This window comes from Macrobrachium rosenbergii, chromosome 11, assembly GCF_040412425.1.
Source record: "Macrobrachium rosenbergii isolate ZJJX-2024 chromosome 11, ASM4041242v1, whole genome shotgun sequence".
NCBI lineage: Eukaryota > Metazoa > Arthropoda > Malacostraca > Decapoda > Palaemonidae > Macrobrachium > Macrobrachium rosenbergii.
In genome coordinates this window covers 3,531,570-3,553,922 of record NC_089751.1, presented here as the reverse complement: position 1 = coordinate 3,553,922, position 22,353 = coordinate 3,531,570, and the positions used below count along the sequence as shown (strand labels likewise).

General features: G+C 34.3%; 1 protein-coding gene across 1 annotated transcript in view; it reads right to left on the bottom strand.

The window, feature by feature from the left end:
* Window positions 1-22,353, bottom strand: part of LOC136843092 (uncharacterized) — a 684,045-nt gene that overhangs the window by 17,965 nt on the left and 643,727 nt on the right. The window contains exons 3-4 of the mRNA XM_067111072.1: window positions 7,692-7,794; window positions 3,608-3,633 (exon numbers count right to left, since the gene is read on the bottom strand). Of these exons, the coding sequence (XP_066967173.1) occupies window positions 3,608-3,633; window positions 7,692-7,794 (129 nt within the window). The remainder of the gene's footprint in view (window positions 1-3,607; window positions 3,634-7,691; window positions 7,795-22,353) is intronic.

Genomic DNA, 22,353 nt, shown 5'->3' with positions numbered 1-22,353 from the left:
AAGCCTCTCCCTTCCTCACTTTCTTGTAACTCACCCGTTCATCCAATGGTAATACTATTCGTAAATCCTTATTCAGCTCAAGTCAGACTATTCTTCCATTATGCATAGTTTCATTCAGATTCAGAACCACTTGATGTCAGCTTGTTTTCACAGTCATCATTTCACTGGAATTCGCCTCCAGATTTCTCTTGCACAAGCTTCCAGATATAACCACATTTTCATTATAAAGAAGGTTCAACGTTATATAAGAAGGTGAGTTAACTTCAAATGATTTTTCAAAAATTTACTATTTAACGACTTGCTTACTTTAATTCATTATAACAACTTAATTGCTTTAAACCACAACAGTATGGCTGGCAAAAACTACATGAAATATACAGTATTAGATCAGAGGCATACTAATGTTATCATTAAAGTCAAATTAAACGTCTGAGACACAAAAATAATTTTATGATTTTATATATATATATATATATATATATATATATATATATATATATATATATATATATATATATAATATATATATAATCAAATTTCTGAATCACATCAGGACCGAACCCCGGCATTTCAGGCGGGAGTCCAGGACGTTAGCAATTCCTACATACAGTTCATAAAAGAAGCTGGAACCTAAATACTACGTGCTTGAGGTTTTTCCTGGACAGGCGCCTAGCGCCCAACATACCAGCGAATTTGCCCCTCCTCCCCGGGAAAAACCTCAGGTACTTAGGTTCCAACTTCTTTTATGACTTGTGTGGAGGAATTGCTAACATTCTGGACTCTCTTGTTAACATCCTGGACTCTCACTTGAAAGACCGGGGTTCGGTTCCGATGTGAGTCAGAAATTTATTTCTGTGAAACACGTTTCATATGTTCATTTCCATATATATATATATATATATATATATATATATATATATATATATATATATATATATATATATATATATATATATATATATAACACACACACACATATATATATTATCATGTATGACTAATTTTCACTTACTGTCTCTGTAATTTTAAATATTTAGTCATAAATAACTCATTTAATATCGAATTCAATAATCATAGACAATGACTTCCACCATGATCAGGATTCGAGCCTTTGCCATGTGTGTTTGAACACTGGAAGCAGTTACTCATTGCTAAGGAAAGATCAGAATTTATTTCGACTCATTTACACATATTGTTGGGTGAATGTACTTAAGCTCTTGTCAATTATTTTTCACATGTCAATTTTATTCTTTCAAATATCAAGCCTCAAATATCCCATTATTATTGAAGCCACTTTACTTTGGGAGTACCTTACACCTAAAGAACTACATATCAAAGGATTCTACTTTGAACAACAGCCAAACGTAGCCTATTTGCCTCGAAAAATTGGTGACGATAACATATACCATTCAACCGTCAAGGGATATAAGAATGGATTTCTACTTTACTATATATTCTCATTTTGGGCAATTTTAGATTCTGTACGCATTCTATAAAGACATAGGCTACAGTATATAGGTTCGAATTCTGGTCAGGGTAGTTGCACCTATCATTTAACTTTCCTTGTGATTGCAAATTTTTCTTAGGTTATAGTAAATTTGTGTGTGTGTGTGTAAGTGTGTGTGTATTTGTAACAGTCCTAATGACCTCTTAACTTTTCGATGTTGTCAAATGATGCTAACCTTGTTTCTCCATTTGGGGTAAAGCTTACAGGGACAGGCCGACCTAAAAACTGCGGGGAAAGTTAAGAGGTCATTTTGGTTATTAAAATACATACATACATACATATATATATATATATATATATATATATATATATATATATATATATTATACGTATATGTATATATATATATACATGTATATATATATATATATATATATATATATATATATGTATATATATGTATATATATATATATATATATATATATATATATATATATATATATATATATATATATATATATATAATTTCAGAGAACAAGACTGTCTAATCTAAATTTCTTATGAATAACTACTTCAAGACTAAACCACCTAAAGCAGAAACTACTAAGAAACTGGACTTCTCTTCTCATAAGCCACGACCAAGTCAGAAAAACGTACCCTAATTTCTGACGTCGCTCAGTCCATTAAAACAAACAAGAGGAGGCGCTTTAAAATCGTCTTGTCCGTTTCAGAAGCATAACTGTATCAATTAAAAACTAATATATCAATTTCTGCATGTTGTATCCATTATCCTCATTCATATTCACCGGTATTATCAACTAAGCAGCTAATTTGCATATTACATTTACATTAGTCACTGGGATTTACATTTGTGTCCAATATAAATTTTTTTTTTATTACTCTGCATGTACTGGACAAAATCAAAGCGTGCCTGAACACCTTTTCATATACACATATATATACATACATATATATACAAGGTATATATATTTATACATATACATATATGTATAATATATATGTATATATGTAAATATATTTAACCCCGCAAGTATTATCTAATGTCAATCTTATAAATCCATCAGCCTACTTTTACGTCAATTTCGCATCTCTTCAACGAGCAAAATTAATAGAATGCAATAATAACTATCATTTTAACAATTATGAAAAGAACTTCAAGCACGAAAATATAAATATACATATACACATACATATATATATGTATATATATATATATATATACATATATATAAGTATATATGTATGTGTATAGGTATATTTATATTTTCGTGTTTGAAGTTCTTTTCATAACTGTTAAGATGATAATTATTGTTAGTGTATTCTATTCGTTTTGCTCGCTGAAGAGACGAGAAACTGACGTAAAAGTAGGTAGATGGATTTATAAGATTGTCAATAGATAATACTTGAGATAAATATCTGTAAATATATATATATATTTATATATATATATATATATATATATATATATATATATATATATATAATATATAATATATAATATATATATAGATATATGTTTATATATACTCGTGTATATACATATATATAAATATTATTATTACTATTATTATTACGAAAGTTTTTCAAGGTCCTACACCTCGAAACATCCTTTAAGCACAAAAATAGACAATCTTAAATAAGAATATGTTATAAACATTTTGCTTTTTGATCTTGCGTCCTTTCCCTTACGAAATACAATCAATTTTTTTTAAAAGATCCGATTTACAAGGAATATGTCCATCCCGGAAGCAGCTTCATTATGTTGACATATGTACAGTCACAAAACCTAACGTCTCTACACCCATGCGGAGAAAGAGTAATGAACGATCGCACCATATTTACTTAGCATCTCATCGGGCGAAAGTTAGATAGAGAAAGAGGGTCGTAACTATGCTTCCCTCTTCGAGAGCTTCTGAAAAAGGCGAGGGGAAAAATCTTCAAGGGGAAACAATTTCGAGAACAAAGGAGTGTGTCAACAACCCGTTCCAGAACCTCCCCGAATCCATTCCAGTAATTATAACACCTTCCCAAACCTTCAGAATCCTTGCAACGTTTTGGAGAGAGAGAGAGAGAGAGAGAGAGAGAGAGAGAGATTCCTTGACTGGCAAAAAACTTCACGTGACGTTTCTTTCCTTACCTCGACCAGATGGAAGAATCTTGAACCTGGAAAAGAAAAAATCATTATTTGTTAGTTAGGGAAACACAACACTATATTTAACAGGTTTTTCTTTACATGTACCGAATAAATGTAAACAACTGGCAAAACAGGAAGGAGCTGCCATGATGAACGTAGTATTAAATGAATGACATTTAAAAAACACATATTGTGAATGCAGAAAAATACTTTAATTAATTCATTATATAACAGCAAATCAATAGATGTCACCATTGAAATTCTCATTCTTCGGATTAAGAATATCAGATATGTAGTATACATGAAATAAAAAAAACAAATGATAACAATAAATGCTGCAAATTAAAGAAATGTAAAAGAAAGAGGAACGAACGAATGATAGTTATTGCTTTGTTGGAACACCACAGGTACTAAAAAACGTAAACGACTACATAACATAAATATTGTTGTTCTTGTTCTTGTTGAATTAAGATGGCTCTGTGCCAATAGGCGTTCTTGATCCTTTGGGCACTCGGCAAACACAGACGTAAAGGTAACAAACACCACCGGCCAATAAAATAGGAAATCAAATATGCTAACCGAAATAACGAAAATCTAAAAAGAGGTTTATGGACCACACTACTCACCTATACCACCTTAATACACTTGCAAGTATATTTTGATCAATATTTTCATAGGTACTCTTATGTAAAACTTTGGACCACTAAAGTGGCCTCACTCTGACCCCAGATCCAAGGTTTGAAAGCATCTTAGGTTTCGTTGCTTGGAGATGGTTGCCTATTAACTGGAAAAATGTAGCCCTGACGCTCATGAAAATATGATTTTTAAAATTTTTCTATATATTGCTGTAAACAATTCTACTGTAGACCTCCATTGTGGCCCACAGATGGTGCTTTAGCCGCGTTTGAACAAACTTGAATCTACACTACTTAAAGAAGTTTTCACGAGTTTAGATTTGTCATTTCTTACCCAGTAGCATTCCATAAGCATTTTAAAAGATCCCATCCAACTTTCCATCATTTATCAATGATCTCTTAGTAAATGGTGGAACCCTCTCCCACTTGAACAAACTTGAATCTCCTTAAGCCAAATATGCATTTTGCCAAGTTAGGTTGAAGCTGAATAAGCAGTCCTGGAGAAGTCGAAAATGTGAAAGGTTTAAATACACACATACGCGGGAAAAAATTTGATCAGGACAGTTCACTCCAGCTTTCAGCGGGGATGAATTACAAGACAAGAAACTAGATAATAAGTGAAAATTGCAGTGAGCTGAAAGAAGGAATAAAATTGAAAAACACATTAGTGAGAATAAAAATTACAAATTAGGCAAAGAAATGACAGAAGATATGCTACATGGAAACGAACTGAATCAGCACGAATGCTAAATTATGAAAAGTATAATTTGCAAGTTGAACAAATACCAAATCACGATATACAAAATGAATTAATCAAATGTAATACCAAAACAATCTACAAAGGTACAAAAATAAGATCAGCGGACTAACGAACCAAGGAAAAAACAAAATACACAAAGTCAAAAACAGCTTCAAGAGGCGCCCTGACAACCGAACGAGAGAAGTATATGGAAGACCTATGGTAGTTAATTGCAAAATAATAAATGCAAATTGAAAACCACATATTTTATCTCCAAACAGATACAGGTAAAAAGACAGGAAGGGAAAATAAGTGTCAACCGCAGGCAAATGAATAAAAGTGAATTACAAAGAACCGATAAAAGAATGAGATACACCGTCCAAGTTCTAATGAGTTTCTCAATAAAAGCAGGCGAATTCTTCATCGTTCAAGAAGCCACGAATGAAGTTAGTAATGGCAAATTATATGGCAAAAGACGCCTTGCAACGAAGGTGGACTTGGCAAGGAGAAGAAGGATAAGAAGACCGCCATTGAAAATGCATTGCAATTACGCGTATTTGACGATACTGGCGTTTTTAATATCACCAACTTCGCAAACGCCGCTCCTAATATAACGTTCTTGATTTTCGTGACAAAAGTAACAAAAACAGACTCGCCATCAAACCAGAAGACCAATAATAAAGTTAGCAGAAATGAAAATAACTAGTTCGTGTTATCATCATCAGACATAATAAAATCAAAAGTACTGATAACAATCCGCAGAAGAAGAAAACTTGAGCATCATCATGTTTGACAAAGACAACAACAACAACAATAACAATAATAATAATTAGTAAGAATAATTTATTTTAATTACTAACAACAACTGCGAAATAATTTATTTTAATTACTAACAACAACTGCGAAACCCTACCAAAGAAAATTAAGAAAAAGAAAAAACGCAAAGCTCCAGGGAATTAACAACAGAAGCAGCAAGAAAAGCTTTAAAGCTCCAATCGCAAAAAAGAGAAGAAGAACTTCGCAACAATATCCATGATTTCTCTTGACTGACATCGGCCATTATCATAAACATCTCTTCACATTAGTCAGCGCCAACAAAGGGACCAGCGATAAATTTATGAAGATGGTCACATAAATTCGAGTATCTCGGTCGCTCCTTCTGCACAAAAGCAGACTAAACAAGAATTCCAATAAACATGCACGCAAGTAAACATGTCTCGCCAGACGCTAACAATAATACGAATTTATCCATCCAAACGAATGTCAAAAAAGCACAAGCATATTCTTTTGTTTAGAGTGCGTGTAAACACACACATACAGATATACAGTAAATATATATATATATATATATATATATATATATATATATATATATATATATATATATATATATATATATATATATAATGTACGCATTTGTGCGTGTGTTTTCTTGGGTCAGCGTTTGTGGTTCTTCCCTCTTCAAATGATAGTTACCTTGGATAAAAAGTATATCTCATACTTTTATCGGTTCTTTGTAATTCACTTTTATTCATTTGCCTGCGGTTGACACTTATTTTCCCTTCATCTGTTTGGAGATAAAGTATGTGGTTTTCAATTTGCATTTATTATTTGGAACAGAGATTTTCAGGTCTTTTTTTATTGAAAATGAATATTCGACATAAAATTACTCTGGGTGGTGACAACCATGAGCACGCGTCCGCCCCTGGTCGTTGGCGTATTTCATCCATGAGATCACGTGGTACAATGAGGATGAATATCAACCTGTCACTTAGATACGACAAAAGGAAAACCCACACACGTGACGGACAGAAAAAAACGAGAAGCCAAATAAGAGCAAAAGATAATTATCATTTAAATCTGAAGATCGAAAAGGTTGTACATCCCTTCGAATCCTGTAAATTCGCAGAGTTCCCTAAATAGGGGCTCCACCAAAGCCGGATAAAATAATGACGTGATGTTTATCGGATAAAATGACGAATATATGTCGAGGTTAATTGTGAGTTGTAGTGACATACTAAAACAGAAAATATCTTGCAAGCAATTTAGTGTTTGTTTGCTTGAAGAGGGTTGGGGGTAGGGAACGTGAGCGCCAGCAAAGGAGGATAAAGAGGGTACTTGTACAGAAGTCAACCTTGCGATAACGCTTTTCCTATAAGGATTTACTGTGAGGAAAATACATTTAGAATTAAAAGAAAGTTTCAGTGGCCCTAATGAGCTCAGGTCACTTAACAAGAGAGACGGGAAGTAAATGCGTTTCGCCCTTTTTTTCTTATCATTTAAAGGCGACAAAATATGCCTCGAATATCAGTCTTAACTCCCTTCTTCATCGCAAAAAAGATAAATATAACAATACTTGTTTCTAAAAATTCCCCCCAAAAATTCAATGATCTGCAAACTTATCTATGTAGATAATTTTCAATTATCTATATCATGGTCATGCAATCCTATTCCATACATCTGGATATGTACATTTGCACTATTTTGATACGTGAAATTCCATGCGCTTTAACACACAGATTTGAATGAATTTTTCCTTTAAGGAAAATCATGGAAAGGATTATTTTTTACTCTGTTATTAGATACGAGCATGATCGACTGCAAAGGTGTAGTTAAAAGACTTACATACTAATGAAGAAGAAGTCAAGCTGAATATGCAGGTTACAACGAAGGTTTTTTTTTTTTTTAGAAATGAAATACAAAAATGACTTACTTTCGACATCTCAGAAGAATCACCATGACGGCTGCTCCAACGACTGCCGATATGAAGGCGACTCCTACCAAGACCCCAATCATCCCTCCGCCCACGCCAGACTCTGCAACACAAGATGGAAAGTCAAGGTTAAGCTCATGACCTTTTCTTTGGTAAAATAAGAGGAAAATAAACAAACTCCATGCGCACACACAAACACACACACACACACACACACACACACACACATATATATATATATATATATATATATATATATATATATATATATATATATATATATAATCACTCTTACACGTGATTTTATATATCAAACAGCACAGGGAAGAAGTGGAACACAGTTGTAGATCCTGACCTGTGTACACACACACACACACACACACACACACACACACACACACACACACACATATATATATGTATATATATATATATATATATATATATATATATATATATATATATTATATATATATATGTGTGTGTGTGTGTGTATCTTATAATCACTCTTACACGTGATTTTATATATCAAACATCACAGGGAAGAAGTGGAACACGGCTGTAGATCCTGACCTGTGTACACACACACACACACACACACACACACACACACACACACACACACATATATATATATATATATATATATATATATATATATATATATATATATGCATATAATAATCACTCTTACACGTGATTTTATATATCAAACAGCACAGGGAAAAGAAGTGGAGCACGGTTTTAGCCCCTGACCGGTGTTGGCTTTACTGTTAGCTAACCCATCTTCAGAGGACTGATACACAGTGGTAGAAATTCATAATATACATGGTAGAGGGGCAGTACATACAAACAAACAAATGGTTGGAAAGCAAGTATTAGCACCTGGGAAGTGTTCGCAAGTGAGGTCTTACCTTCATTAGTGGCAGGTCAAATTTTACAAATCAGCAGGGACCCCCCTACTTCCCTTATCCCAATCTTTCAAGTTCCTTTCTTAAAATTAAACTCCTTGCACATTTCTTTGAGATTAATGGATCAAGTTTATACATTCCATGATTAATGTTCATATTCTTGCTGACGCTTTCTATTATAAAACTAAACTCAATGATGTTTTTTTTATAGTGCATTATTAGAATAAACTGTCTTTATGACTGCAGGTGATAGTGCTGATTAAGGATAGGTGCAGAAAACTTGGTTTGATAGCGTTTGCAGAAGGGTAAAACTGAAAGTAAATATCAGCATAGTAAGGTTATGAGGGTGAATGGACACCAGGAAGATGGAGCAATAATGTTAATATGGATGGGGGAAGAACGAAAGCAGCTGATTTGTTCGGGTATTTTGGTGTAAATGTAATATTTATGATGGCAGCTTGACAGAAGAAGTGTCACAGAATTTGGGAAGCAAGAATGGTATTTGAATATGTCCAAAAGATGGGAAGAGACTTGAATTGTCCACGGTAGCCAAGGTGGAATGTATCAAACAACGGTTGGGCCAACTCCCCTTTATGGAAATGAAGTTTAGCTCGTTGAATGCAAATGAAACAGGCTAAATTGTTGAGGTGAACATTTTGTGCAATATATGTAGTATAAGAGCTGATAAGGTGTCAAATGTGGAGATACAAAGAAGTGGTAAGAAAATAAGCGTGGTGAAAGAGTATTTTGAGATGGTTTTACCGAATGGAAAAGGTGGTCAATGAAAGGCTGGTAAAAATGCAGAATTCAGAAGTGTTAGGGGAAGGAGTAGAGGAAAACGCTGAAAGGGTCGGATAGTTGTGGTGAATGTGGTCTAGGTGAAGGATCTCGATAATTTCTTCTTCTTCTTTTAAAGTGCTTTTTTCCCATTTGTATGGGGTAAGCGCGATGCCTTCTTTTGAAGGACTTTGATTTGGCTTTGGGGTAGACTTTGTAGTCTCGATCGGCGGCCTCGATATCCTTAAGTGCAAAAACGTGAGCAAGAGAGTTGCATTGCACAGGCTTCACGTTCACTGCTGAACGGCGCGCTGTGCAGGTGTGTGAAGTAGCTAATACTGTGGATGTTTAAGCACAAGGGGTTCATCCATAATGCAGCTGTTAAAGTGACCATTATGCCGTTTTCTCCCTAGTCAGGGAAAGTGACATAGTGTTTGGGAATGCTAGTGAGGTGCATACATAATGGCCATAATTCGTCCCAGCCTGCTGCTAACCAGTAACCCAGCTGTTAATTTGCATCCAGATATATGTGTATATATATATATATATATATATATATATATATATATATATATATATATATATATATATATATATATATATAGAATATAGAATAGGAGTCAGATAACAGGATAGAGTTAGAAATTATACCATAAGGGAAGTAACGAGAGTTCCATATATGGACGAGATAATGATGAAAAGGAAAAAGAGGTGGCGTGGACATTTCCTTAGCACAGCCCCTCGGAGTATAGTATGTGCTATTGTTAGTTGGGGTGCTGTGGGCATCAAAGAGTTGGAAGACCCAGACCTACTTGGATGAGAATTATGTAAAAGGAGGCTGCATGTGAGTGAAGATTTGTGGAAGATCAAGCACAGGAAAGAGATGAGTGTCAATTTCAGTGAGGCCATTTGCGTCAGACGGCGTTTGAGGCCACGGTAACCCCTCCTTCCCCGATACACACACACATATACGCATGTATATATATATATATATATATATATATATATATATATATATATATATATATATATATATATATATATATATATATATATATATATATAGCCTATACATACAATTGCAAACCCTTTGGATGAAAAAATACCCAAGTAAATGTGAATAATCGCAGTCGGAATAACGCAAACCGGTGAATCATTCTCACTTATGAATCTCAGTCGAGTTATAAGGATAATAATTCATCACAGACACTGAGAAATTGAAATGATGCCCTCTTGCCTTAAATTTCAATTCTGGTTTCAAATGAATTTTAATGAAGACTGCATCGTATAACCAACCTCTCCTCCTCCTCCTCTGTCTCAGACAAAGAAAGTTCTCGGGATGGATCGGAACCTCTCGAAGAATCCAACTACGGAGGTGGACGCAATAAATTTCAAATATCTGATTTGTCTTACCTGATAAAAAGGCCACAGACTCCCTGAAATACCCTTCTCGATAAGGAACCAGGTGTTTAGACGCCTTTATGGAAAAAGGGTGGCCGTCCACACAACCACAGACTATGGAGAATCAAGATTACTAATGGTGTTTTTGTCATTCTTACCAAATGGGAGTTACCACATAATGCACGCGCATGCGTACATCTTATTTAGAGAGGAAGCAAGTCCTTCATTTGGCCAGTCACTTTGAATGCAACTGAATTTTGCACGAATGCCTATACAGTATCGAAGAGCTCCATGTTATAGTAAAATTGCTTTTGATTTTCAATGCACTTGCTTGTGTATATATACAATGACATATATGTTCCCTCCAATGTGAATAAGAACGTGTGACCTAAATTTTTAAGCATACGTGCCTGGCTTGAATGTGAAAAGAAGTGTACGATTTACAAACTAAAATAACATGGTATAAACTTGCAGATACACAGATTTTACCACGCTTTATATATATATATATATATATATATATATATATATATATATATATATATATATATATATAATATATATATATATATATATATATATATATATATATATATATATATATATATATATATATATATATATATAATCACTCTGTAGACAAAAAAACATACCAAATTCAGTAGTTGGGGAAAACCCACTTCATAGATGATTTCAATAGCATAGTAAAGACACTCACAAGATATTTGAAGGCCTATTCCGTTGACTACTAGATGAAAGATTTACAAGCAAAATGTAAATTTGCTGAATTTCTTTTTCCCAGACTCAAAATCAGATTTTAGTTGTGGTAGCAATACATTTGCTTCAAGAAATCTGCAGTAATTCTTATGATTTATTGGTCCATTCTTAGTAATAATGGGGACGACAAAAAAAATCAGAAGTCTACTAAAAAGAAGAGAGAGAGAGAGAGAGAGAGAGAGAGAGAGAGAGAGAGAGAGAGAGAGAGAGTATGAATCCCTTTGCATAATATCTTAATCAATCAATTTACATCATGCTCCAACGATATAATCAACAACAATAAATGTTCGTGTAATATAAAATCTGCCGGTCAGTCAGTCGCCAAACACAGTACCAAATAGCTCACCATTAGGACACAAGCGTAGGCGGCGTCAAGTAAGGTTTGATCATACTTAATTACCATTTAGTTTAAGGACGTAATAAGTTATCTTACAAGCGCATACCACGGCATTACTTTTACACTATCTAAACACTATGTAAGCCTAAACCCTTACCCAATACGACTGAGAATGATCATTTGTCGTGCATCTGTTCCAACCAAAAGGTGGTTTACAAGGATCGACCTTTCGGTTCGCCCAGCTTGAAACTTGAACCATCATTCTACAAATACAAATGCTAAACGAATTCTCTATGCTCGTCTTCCAGAAAGATTAGGGTACGTTTCTTTTGTACTGAATTAGTCCATTAGCGAGAGACTGTTGTGCTTTCATTGTAATAAATGCTTGTAGGTGTAAGATCTGACTGTTGATGTTTTCCCTGTCTTTAAATAAAAGTATGAACTGAAAAGATAATTAGCATTAAACATATCCATATTACACAACTGAGGTCAAGATCAATTTAATGCTAAAAACTAACAAGCATATTGTTAACGAAAGAGTTAGAAAAGTTTTTCATTCTTAAAATGTAACCTCTTTGGAAACCAACAACATGCCTTGATATTGTGGAGCATATTCTAAAAATTCCTACGGAAATAGATAAAAAAAAGAAGGGTACTTTCTGAATGACTTCCACATCGCAGCTTTTATTACAGGACCCCTGGCATATTAACTTCAGTATTCCAGTGAACTGGAAATAGGGCTGTTGCACTGAAAAGCACACCACAATAGTTTTCATGGTCATATAACTTTTAAAAAGAAAATACACAGGCACCTGTAAATGATTCTGAAACTATAATATAGTAATTCAATTTCACTCACACACACACACACGACACACATATATATATATATATATATATATATATATATATATATATATATATATATATATATATATATGCACGCACAGACACACATATATACAGTACGTGTATGTATGTATGCATGTATGTGTATGTATATATAATCATAACACTGAAAATAACAAAGAATCTAGAGGAAATTTTCAAATGATCAGCACGCGTTACTTAAATACAAAACTGAATACATGATTAATTGCAAAACAAAATTTGTGAAATGCTACAATACCGGAAGAAGCAAACTACAATTTGACTTCTTAGTAAGACCTTGACCTAACACTGAACTTCGGTTCTATTTGTGAAGTATGCTTGATAAATATTGAATTTACATTGTGAATGGTTAAAGATTACGTTAAACTTCCAGTTGACCTTTTGCTCCAAGAAATTACCTAGATATTTAACCTAGACTCCACCAGAAAATGTTAAATTCACACCACCCACACTTTTGGTATGATGTCTGGAATCTACTGTATGTCTGTAAAGCCAGTTAAAATCACTGTGGTTTAAAACCTCAACCTTAACAGACGAACGGACAAACAGACATCGACAAACAGGTCAATTGCTAGAAGTCCTGGAATGGTAAACCAGGGCCATAAAAATAATTTGATAAATCTGTCATTCACCTGACTACCGTTAATCTGCTGCTGTGTTTTCCTACTTTATATTTACTTCTGCGAACACCTTTTCATGCTCCCCTCATCCCCTTCCTTTACAAAAAAGAAAAAAAAAAAACACATAAAAGACCCTGGCCCTTTCCCACTGTATCCTAATGTTATCTTTTCTGGCAAAACTTAAAACTAGCAAAGCCTCCCCACCGCGGTCGATGAAACGAAATTTAATTAAACAGAATCTTAAATTAATTTCTAGGGTTGTTGTGACCATTGTTTGTCGATCCGAATTCCTAATTAACTCTAGACAACAGAACAGCCCAACTCCGAACTCTCGAAGATTTGAAGTGCCAGAGAGAGAGAGAGAGAGAGAGAGAGAGAGAGAGAGAGAGAGAGAGAAAAGATATTGTCCTTCTTGAAACATAAAAAAAGCAATAAAGACGAAGGAAAAGAAATTACTCTTTTGTTGTCAAACGCCAAAATACATTGTCAATGAAATGCCAGTTATTCTAAAAAACTGGCCTTCCTATGTAAATAAGGCAAAGTTAACAGGTTAAAAAATGATCTGATGAAAGAATGCTTCTGAAAAGTAACGTAAAATACAATTATACATCCCTTTACCCTTATATACTTAGTTTATGTTTGCTCGCTCCAAGTTCTGTTTGTGTTAACGGATGCTCCTAAGGTGATTTTTCATTAAAAAAGAACATAAATAAATGTCGCCACTAGTGGCTCGGAAAATGATAAAGTAGAAAAAATCATCACAATCTAAGAAGTAATGATAATAATAATAGTAGAACTTGGTTTTAATAATCGCGTTCCATTTCATCATAGGAGAAAAACAAACATGAATTGAAATCTGTTATTTTTATTTCCTTCTTGTTATCTACACGTTGTAAGTTGTTCGTAGGTAAATTCTGAAAGTAACAGGAAGAAAAGAGGTAGAAATTTTAACTGATGGTTTTTCCCACATTAATATGAATAGCAACAACAGTTTTCAATCTTCCTAATTAGGCCAAAAAATTGTTTGTTACTTTTAATGTTAATTTATATCCAAAAGTAAAATGAATAAAAATTAAGTTCGGCATCAATAACTGTCAAACTAAAATTCCGGTGCCAGGAATAAGACGAGTCCTTAATAATCATTTAAATAATGGTTCTCCTTTTCTGTCACGCTGAATCTCCACTGTGTAGCTACAAAAACTACAAAAAAATCAAGTACACAAGACTTCGCAGTAAGATAAATGATTAAGGAAGATGACTTTGTATTCACACAATGAGTATACGATGAAAATGCAAACTGGCGCATGTCCCATTTTCCTCGAAGGAAAATTGATTCAAAAGGGATGTGGCCTTAGGCTGTTTCACCTTGTTCAAAATCACATTGCAGGGTGGTGTAGCATAAACCTCTCTCTCTCTCTCTCTCTCTCTCTCTCTCTCTCTCTCTCTCTCTCTCTCTCTCTCTCTCTGTTCTTGTGCATGCGTATTTTTCTTTCAATTTCCAGAGAGAACATGGAACAAAATGAGTCAGCTATAAAAACAATAAAATGCAGGTATCTGGTAAGATGAACTAAGTCATTATCCCAAAAAGGTGACATTCCTATAAATCTACATCACTAACAAACATTAATTCAAGATATAGTATATATATATATATATGTATATATATATCTGTATATATATACAGTATATATATACACACATATATACACATTATAAGCTGGCAGTATCGCCTGAATATAGATGCTAACAATAATTGCCTTTCTTGGGGATTCTAACCGTCGTTACTGAAGCTATGTGGTCTACTCATCGACCAGCTACCTCAGTGGTCGACATTCGAATTCTCAAGGAAGGAGATTATTGTTAGCATATATATATATATATATATATATATATATATATATATATATATGTGTGTGTGTATAAACAATTATTTTCTAAAACAAATGATCTGAAGTATTATTGAATCTCATGAAAAACTAGTGATCACTTTGTATCTATAAATTTTTGTTGTTATATGCTTTTCTGTGTGTATAAACAAATATATTTATATAAAAAACAAATGATCTATAAGTATTATTGAATATATATATAAAAACTATATATATATATATATATATATATATATATATAAATATTTTATATTACTATAGTTATATCTTCTTCTTCTTTTCTTTTGCTTTTATTCCCTGACGAATTTTCTTTGAAGGACTTTTTGATTTGGCTTTGGGGTAGACCTGTGGTCTCGAAGACAAATATATTTATATAACGTATGTTTCATTATCATACCAGACCCAACGCCCTTTCTTCCCAGCAGCGAGAAGTTATTGCGCGGTATGTGTGTGTGTGATATATATATATATATATATATATATATATATATATATATATATATATATATATATATATATATATATATAATATATATATGTATATATATAAATACTAGACTAGTGACACATTTTTAAATCTCTGGTCAGAGAACGACCATATCCCCATCTGGACACCAATTAGTCAATCACGACATCCTGAGTAAGCACATCAAAGAGACATTTCCTTTTCTTTTGAAGTATAGCCCTGAACCCTCCCCAACCTTTGGCGTCACTCCAGAACGTCCTTTGGGACCGGAATGTCCCTTGAATCTATATAATAACTTGACGAAGGAAACTATCAGTGGTCATTGGGAGGCGTGGCGACGGAGGCATCTTTCCAACAACACCCATTTCTAACCCCTTCGGGACACGCCTCCCGACACTGCCGCGACAACCCTGATCTCCGGTGATACATCAGGGCCTTTCTCTTCCATACAGCTACTTCTTCTCGCGGACCTTTTCCCTTTCCTTTCTTGGATTTCATTTGCATTCTTCGCTTCTAGTTCTTACAAGCAGAATTTCGTGGAACTTGTCAGGAATGTAAAAAAAAAAAAAAATAAAATAAAATGTAATAAACGCAGCTTTTTTATGACATTAAGCAAAAATGTTAAATGTGGGGATTATGAGGAGCAAAAATGTTAAATGTGGGGATTATGAGGAGCAAAAATGTTAAATGTGGGGATTATGAGGAGCAAAAATGTTAAATGTGGGGATCACGAGGAGCAAAAATGTTAAATGTGGGGATTATGAGGAGCAAAAATGTTAAATGTGGGGATTATGAGGAGCAAAAATGTCAAATGTGGGGATTATGAGGAGCAAAATTAACATGTTTTAACGAAAGAAAGAACGCGAAAGTGGAAAAAGAATCTAAAGACCTGAAACGCTTATCTCCATCGATATTTCTTAGAATATTGCTCTCAAGTGCTGCAAAGTTAGGTATCTCTCATGCGGTCGTATGGTACGATCTAGGCCTCTGAAGTTGTGGGAAGATGGTGAATTCGAGGTATTGTGAATTCATCCACAAAACCTTTCAACCTCATTGATTTCCCATGTTCTATTTTCCACAAGGGAGCGCGGCAATACAACGTGACTCGATTTATATTAATTTCAATCCTTTTTTTTTTGCAATGGCAACGCCCGAAATCAAGAAAAATGTGGTAACAAAGGAATGGGGGTTATTTAGGTTTTAGATATAGTTTTCTTAGACCTATGTGGCTTCTCGGTGATCATGGTCAGCTCAGCTCGTTTTGCTAATTATAATTTTATAACAAATAATATATAATTTATATAATATATATATATATATATAATATATATATATATATATATATATATATATATATGTGTGTGTGTATGTGTGTGTGTGTGTGTGTGTGTGTGTGTGTGTGTGTGTGTGTGTGTGAAAACATTCTAATTGTAAGGCTCTTTATTTAGGGTAGGTCAACGATCGCGAAATCCAAAACCGCATGGTTAAATTCAAGTTGTGTGATAGTTTTTAATTACGATAAGTGACAGTAAGTCAGCCAGCTTCTCCTAACACCACTTGCTATTCACGCACATTAAGGAAACGGCGTCTCTTCTAATGTTGTGAGCAGTCCGTACCTGAGCATCAAGAAATTTGAATTTCGGTGGCTAATTTGGACAGCATACTGTAACCTGACGTGAAAATTTATTTCCAAAAACAAACGCTGAAAGACATCCCTCCAAAATAGGAGCTTTCAGAAAAACTATGTATCACGGCTGTATCTTTTCCCGTTATTGCTCCACAGATATGTTAGGTCCCTCACCCACCCACCCACCCCCTTCCACATCGCCTGAATGCCAAAAATCGATATCTGGATCTCCGCAACGACTGAACGGATTTCGATGAAATTTGGTACGATAGACCTCTGTGGGGAAACCTCTAAAGCCAAAGTTTCATCCCGATCGGTTGAAATTTACAGGGTATAAAGGGCCAAAATCAGGGTTTTTGTGTACTCAGGGTGACTGGGCTTTACTAACCGCCGCCAACTACCGTGGTGGTTGATATATATATATATATATATATATATATATATATATATATATATATATATATATATATATATATATATATATATATATATATATATATATGTGTGTGTGTGTGTGTGTGTGTGTATGAAAATAGGCATGTATCTTGTAGTACACTTTCATTCAAAGATAAGGTTGTAAAGAGAGTCTTTGAGTGCTTATTTTCAGTGTAACCATAAGAGACACATTGTCAAACAAACTACATATATGCAGATCTCTGCATATAGCTGTAAAGGTATGAAATAAAGAGGGAATACCTTTTCAGCTTATTTCATTAAATTTGGATGTGTCCATATCGGTGCAAATCTGCTAAATTAAAATTATTTGAAACCCATGAATATACTCCTTGTGCATGCTTGAAATCCTGTGGTATCTTGCAGACAGTACAAAGGATTTCCTTAGAATTACAGAAATTAAGTATTTTGTTTTTGTTGCAACGGAAAACTAGTAATGAGTACAAAATGTTCCCATGCAAAGTCTACGTTATCTGAATTCGCAGTTATTCATTATATATTCACTTTTAATGTTATATCTTATGTTTGACATGAATATGACATTAAGAGCGTTAATTCGACGCGCTAAATAAGTGAAAATGTTTCATCGACGGCGATCTTTCGCGTTCTTAGGAAACATGTGATAGAGATTTTCTTCTCAAAACGCGATCTCCCTGTTTTACACAAAAGAAAATTATGGCCGCGAGTGACGAAGAATGCAGCAAAATAAAAGACACTACATATTAAATACACATAAATATTTACTGCTCCCCAGATAAAGAAGGAAGGAAGCTTTAAAATAAGGTAAACGATACATTCCTAATCAGACACGATAAAATTAATTTAACCTTTTGGAAAACGCCATGGTTCAGCCACAGAGCTGGCCAAATATTTTATACATCTGCGGTCGCCCAATCACAAAAAATTTTGGGAGATTCGTTAGCTAATAGTTTCCTGTCCTTAGAAAAACTGACTGTATTAATTATTTTGACATTGCCTGAAGGCTTCTTTTTGTTTAAAATTTATTCCCTTGACGTAAAATGACGATCTGGATAACTTGTAAGTTTTCACACTGTTTTGTGAGACAATTGCTTGAACTTAGTCTTTGACATCTACAGAATAACATTTACATAAACTCAACTAAAGCGGTGATGATATACAACCTTCATCCTTGAAAAGCAATGTGCTTCTAAACTCAAATAAACATGGGATTTACCTCCCAGAAAGAATGATACAATACTGCCAGTCGTTTTTACTGAGGATTTCTGTCACGTAAGCCTATATTTTCATGTAAAAATATTCCTTCCCGAAAAAAGACACACAAGAACAAAAATGAATTAAGTATAAATAATAAATGACATTAAAGTAATTCGTAACAAAATGTCTAAATTTGAAAACAAACAGACTAAAAGTAAGCATATAATACTAGCAAATAAACAAAAATATTTTGACGTCCATGATTATTCTTCATGGAGGTGTGTGGCAATGTCCACATAACTAGAGTTTTAGTGTCCTTGCCGTTCCTATAATCTAGCCCCGGAGCGACGTCGTTCGGTCTTCATAATCCTTGCTTTACGACTCATAATGAGACACGTGCTTCGCGAAAGAATGACGCACATTAAATACTCGGGACGATACAGCCCACAATAACCATCTTTCTTCCTCTGTAGAAATTGTGGTAAGGCCCGACGTTTATATGTTTTATTTGATCCGCTAAGGAGATATGACACATAAATATTCCTGAGATGAAACTCGTGGCAATACCAAGGCCTGCAGTCTGGGACGTTTGGAAGAGTGGTTCTCTCTCTCTCTCTCTCTCTCTCTCTCTCTCTCTCTCTCTCTCTCTATATATATATATATATATATATATATATATATATATATATATATATATATATATAAACGATAGGATGGGGGCAGGGAAGTATGTGATTTTGAGAAATATCACAAAAATTTGATATCCGAACAAGACATCGGAATCAGACTCATTGACGAACTTCTACTCCGTCTGGAAACGCTCCCTTTACCGTTCCCACTCTGGCGCAACAACGTCATCAAGCCGCTCGGGTTCTGCATGGAAATTATGTGAATGACAACGTTTAAAAAAAAGAATAAAAGAAGACAAACACTATTCATTTCAGTCCTGACCAAAATCAGGAAAAACACAGATGTGATACAAAGTCTGATTCGCAACTTTCCCTCTTCGTCTCCTATTATCATGACGCCCGAGAGGAAGCGGTTTGTATTTCTCATGGACCAAGACACCTGGAAACATGTATTGCGAAACTTTCGTCGACTGGGATTTGTCTGGCAAAGACACAACTTCAGAGGCTAAATAGATGGAAATTCAACCGGGGCAGACAGACAAAGAGATATAGGTTGGATTTTCTCTGTCAGTAGCAAAAATTTTATTTGACACTGATGTATGCGCGCAACGAAATTCGTGAATCTGTGAGAATTGAGAATTATATATATATATATATATATATATATATATATATATATATATATATATATATATATATATATATATATATATATATATATATATATTGCTTAAAGCCTCTTGTGTAGGCATAATTAGTGGTTGATTTGTTGAAGTTGTTCTGTGCACGGCAGCCAAAGTATGAACGCAAGGGTTACTGCTGTTGTGTGTTGCTCTGGTCTACAGGTAGAGTAAACACAACTCTGTTAAGTAAAATAGCTTAATATTAAAAAAAGTACACACATGACATTTGACGACAGTGGCTGAAAAGTTATTGTTTCCGCATTTGTTGTTGCTGGTGTTTTTTTTTTTATTTCAAACCTCACATGAGAAATATATTTCCTAAAATCTACACTCGATTCATTTGTTTAGATTCCTTTTTCGTAACATTTGATCTTAAACTTACGTGTGTCAATGGGACTTTGCCTTTGTTGAGGTTGTTAAAAGATATCTTTTGTCATAAGATAGCAGCTCGAATTCGAAGCAGTCAGAGTCATGCTATCTAGTTTTTGTTTGTGTTTACTTTGTCATCTATCCAAGCATAACTCGAGGTACAAAATTCCGAACATTTCAGTTTCGTAATCCAACTCTCTCTCTTTTCTCTCTCTCTCTCTCTTTCCATTCAAATTACCCTATTCCCTTCTCCCTCGTCCTTCGTTCCTGTTACCAGTCTTCTCTTTCCGTGAAGGAGCATCTCTCTCGAGAGACTATGACTCAGCGTTTCTTAATGGCTGATTAGGTTTCTTCTTTCCCTTATTCTTTTCTCCCTCTCGTCCTTCTCCTTCGCATCCTACTCTTCCTCCTCCTTGTGGTTTCTTTCAGCCTCCTCGTCCCTCTGTTTATACAAGGTGCAATGTTCCTATCCCTTCAGCCACTCCACGCGAAAGCTTAATTAACATTAAGTAAAACTTTCTCTTCTTCGTATGTATTATTTGCCTTTTCTTTGTGTTCTGTTAATTTCCAGAATGTCTTCATCACTAGCTCTCAGCTGCCGACATTTTAAATATATTTTCTTTCTTCGTGCTCTTCGGTGGCTGAATATTCTTTTACGAATATAAATTCATTGTGCTTTACCTCTGCGCCAAAGATATTTAATGCAAGTATTTTTCTCTTGCCAATATCACATACAACCTGCAACATGCAGTATTGCAGTCTTGAATTGATTTTCATTTCTTTTATTTATTAGCTTTATGATCTGTATTTTACCATTATTTCAGATTCTTTGTGTGTGCTCTTCTCAATATCAAATCATTCCTCTTATAAATTACCATATACCCTTTAAAATTCATACTCCTGGATATTGGATGCATATCCATTATATCCATTATATCCTTTTATATCACGCCTTCCTGTCCTCTCCAGTTGCTCATCTCCCTTCTAGTCTTTTTCAGTATCTTATCACCTCGAGTTCTCGTGCTTTAAACTCATCATTTTAATTTGACCTAAAAATTAGGAGTAAGCGCTTCATCTGCTTTTAAAGTCATGCCAGTTTTATCTCAAACGAACTTGTATTTTTATTTCGATTGCGGCAAGGTTATCTGTTTATCCATTCATGCTAATTCATTTCCCCAAACTCAGGAATTTTCATAATGATTTATTCGTTTTTTAAACCCCGTATGTCTCTGAACAAATTTATGTATCCCTGTCGCACTCTCATTATATTTACACACACACACGCACACACACACATTCAGCACACACATATATATGCAAATACATATATGTATGTATGTATGTATGTATTTATGTGTGTACATATCACCATACACCTTGCTCCCCACGGGGGTGGCACCAGGTGGCCTCTTCAGGATGAGGTTGCTAATCCCAAGCCCTGATCTACTTAGAAATGCTTCGAAGAACAAGGTTCACTCTCTGGTCTTTAATGCGAATTTTACTACTCAGTGAAGATCCACATTTAATGCTCCTCAATAACGCGTGGAATCCCATGATTGAAAATCGGCACCCAGCACGTTCACAAAAGTATAAGGTCTTTGTTTACGGAAATTATCGGGTAACCTTTTTGTGCGGAGTGCTTTATGCATTCCATTC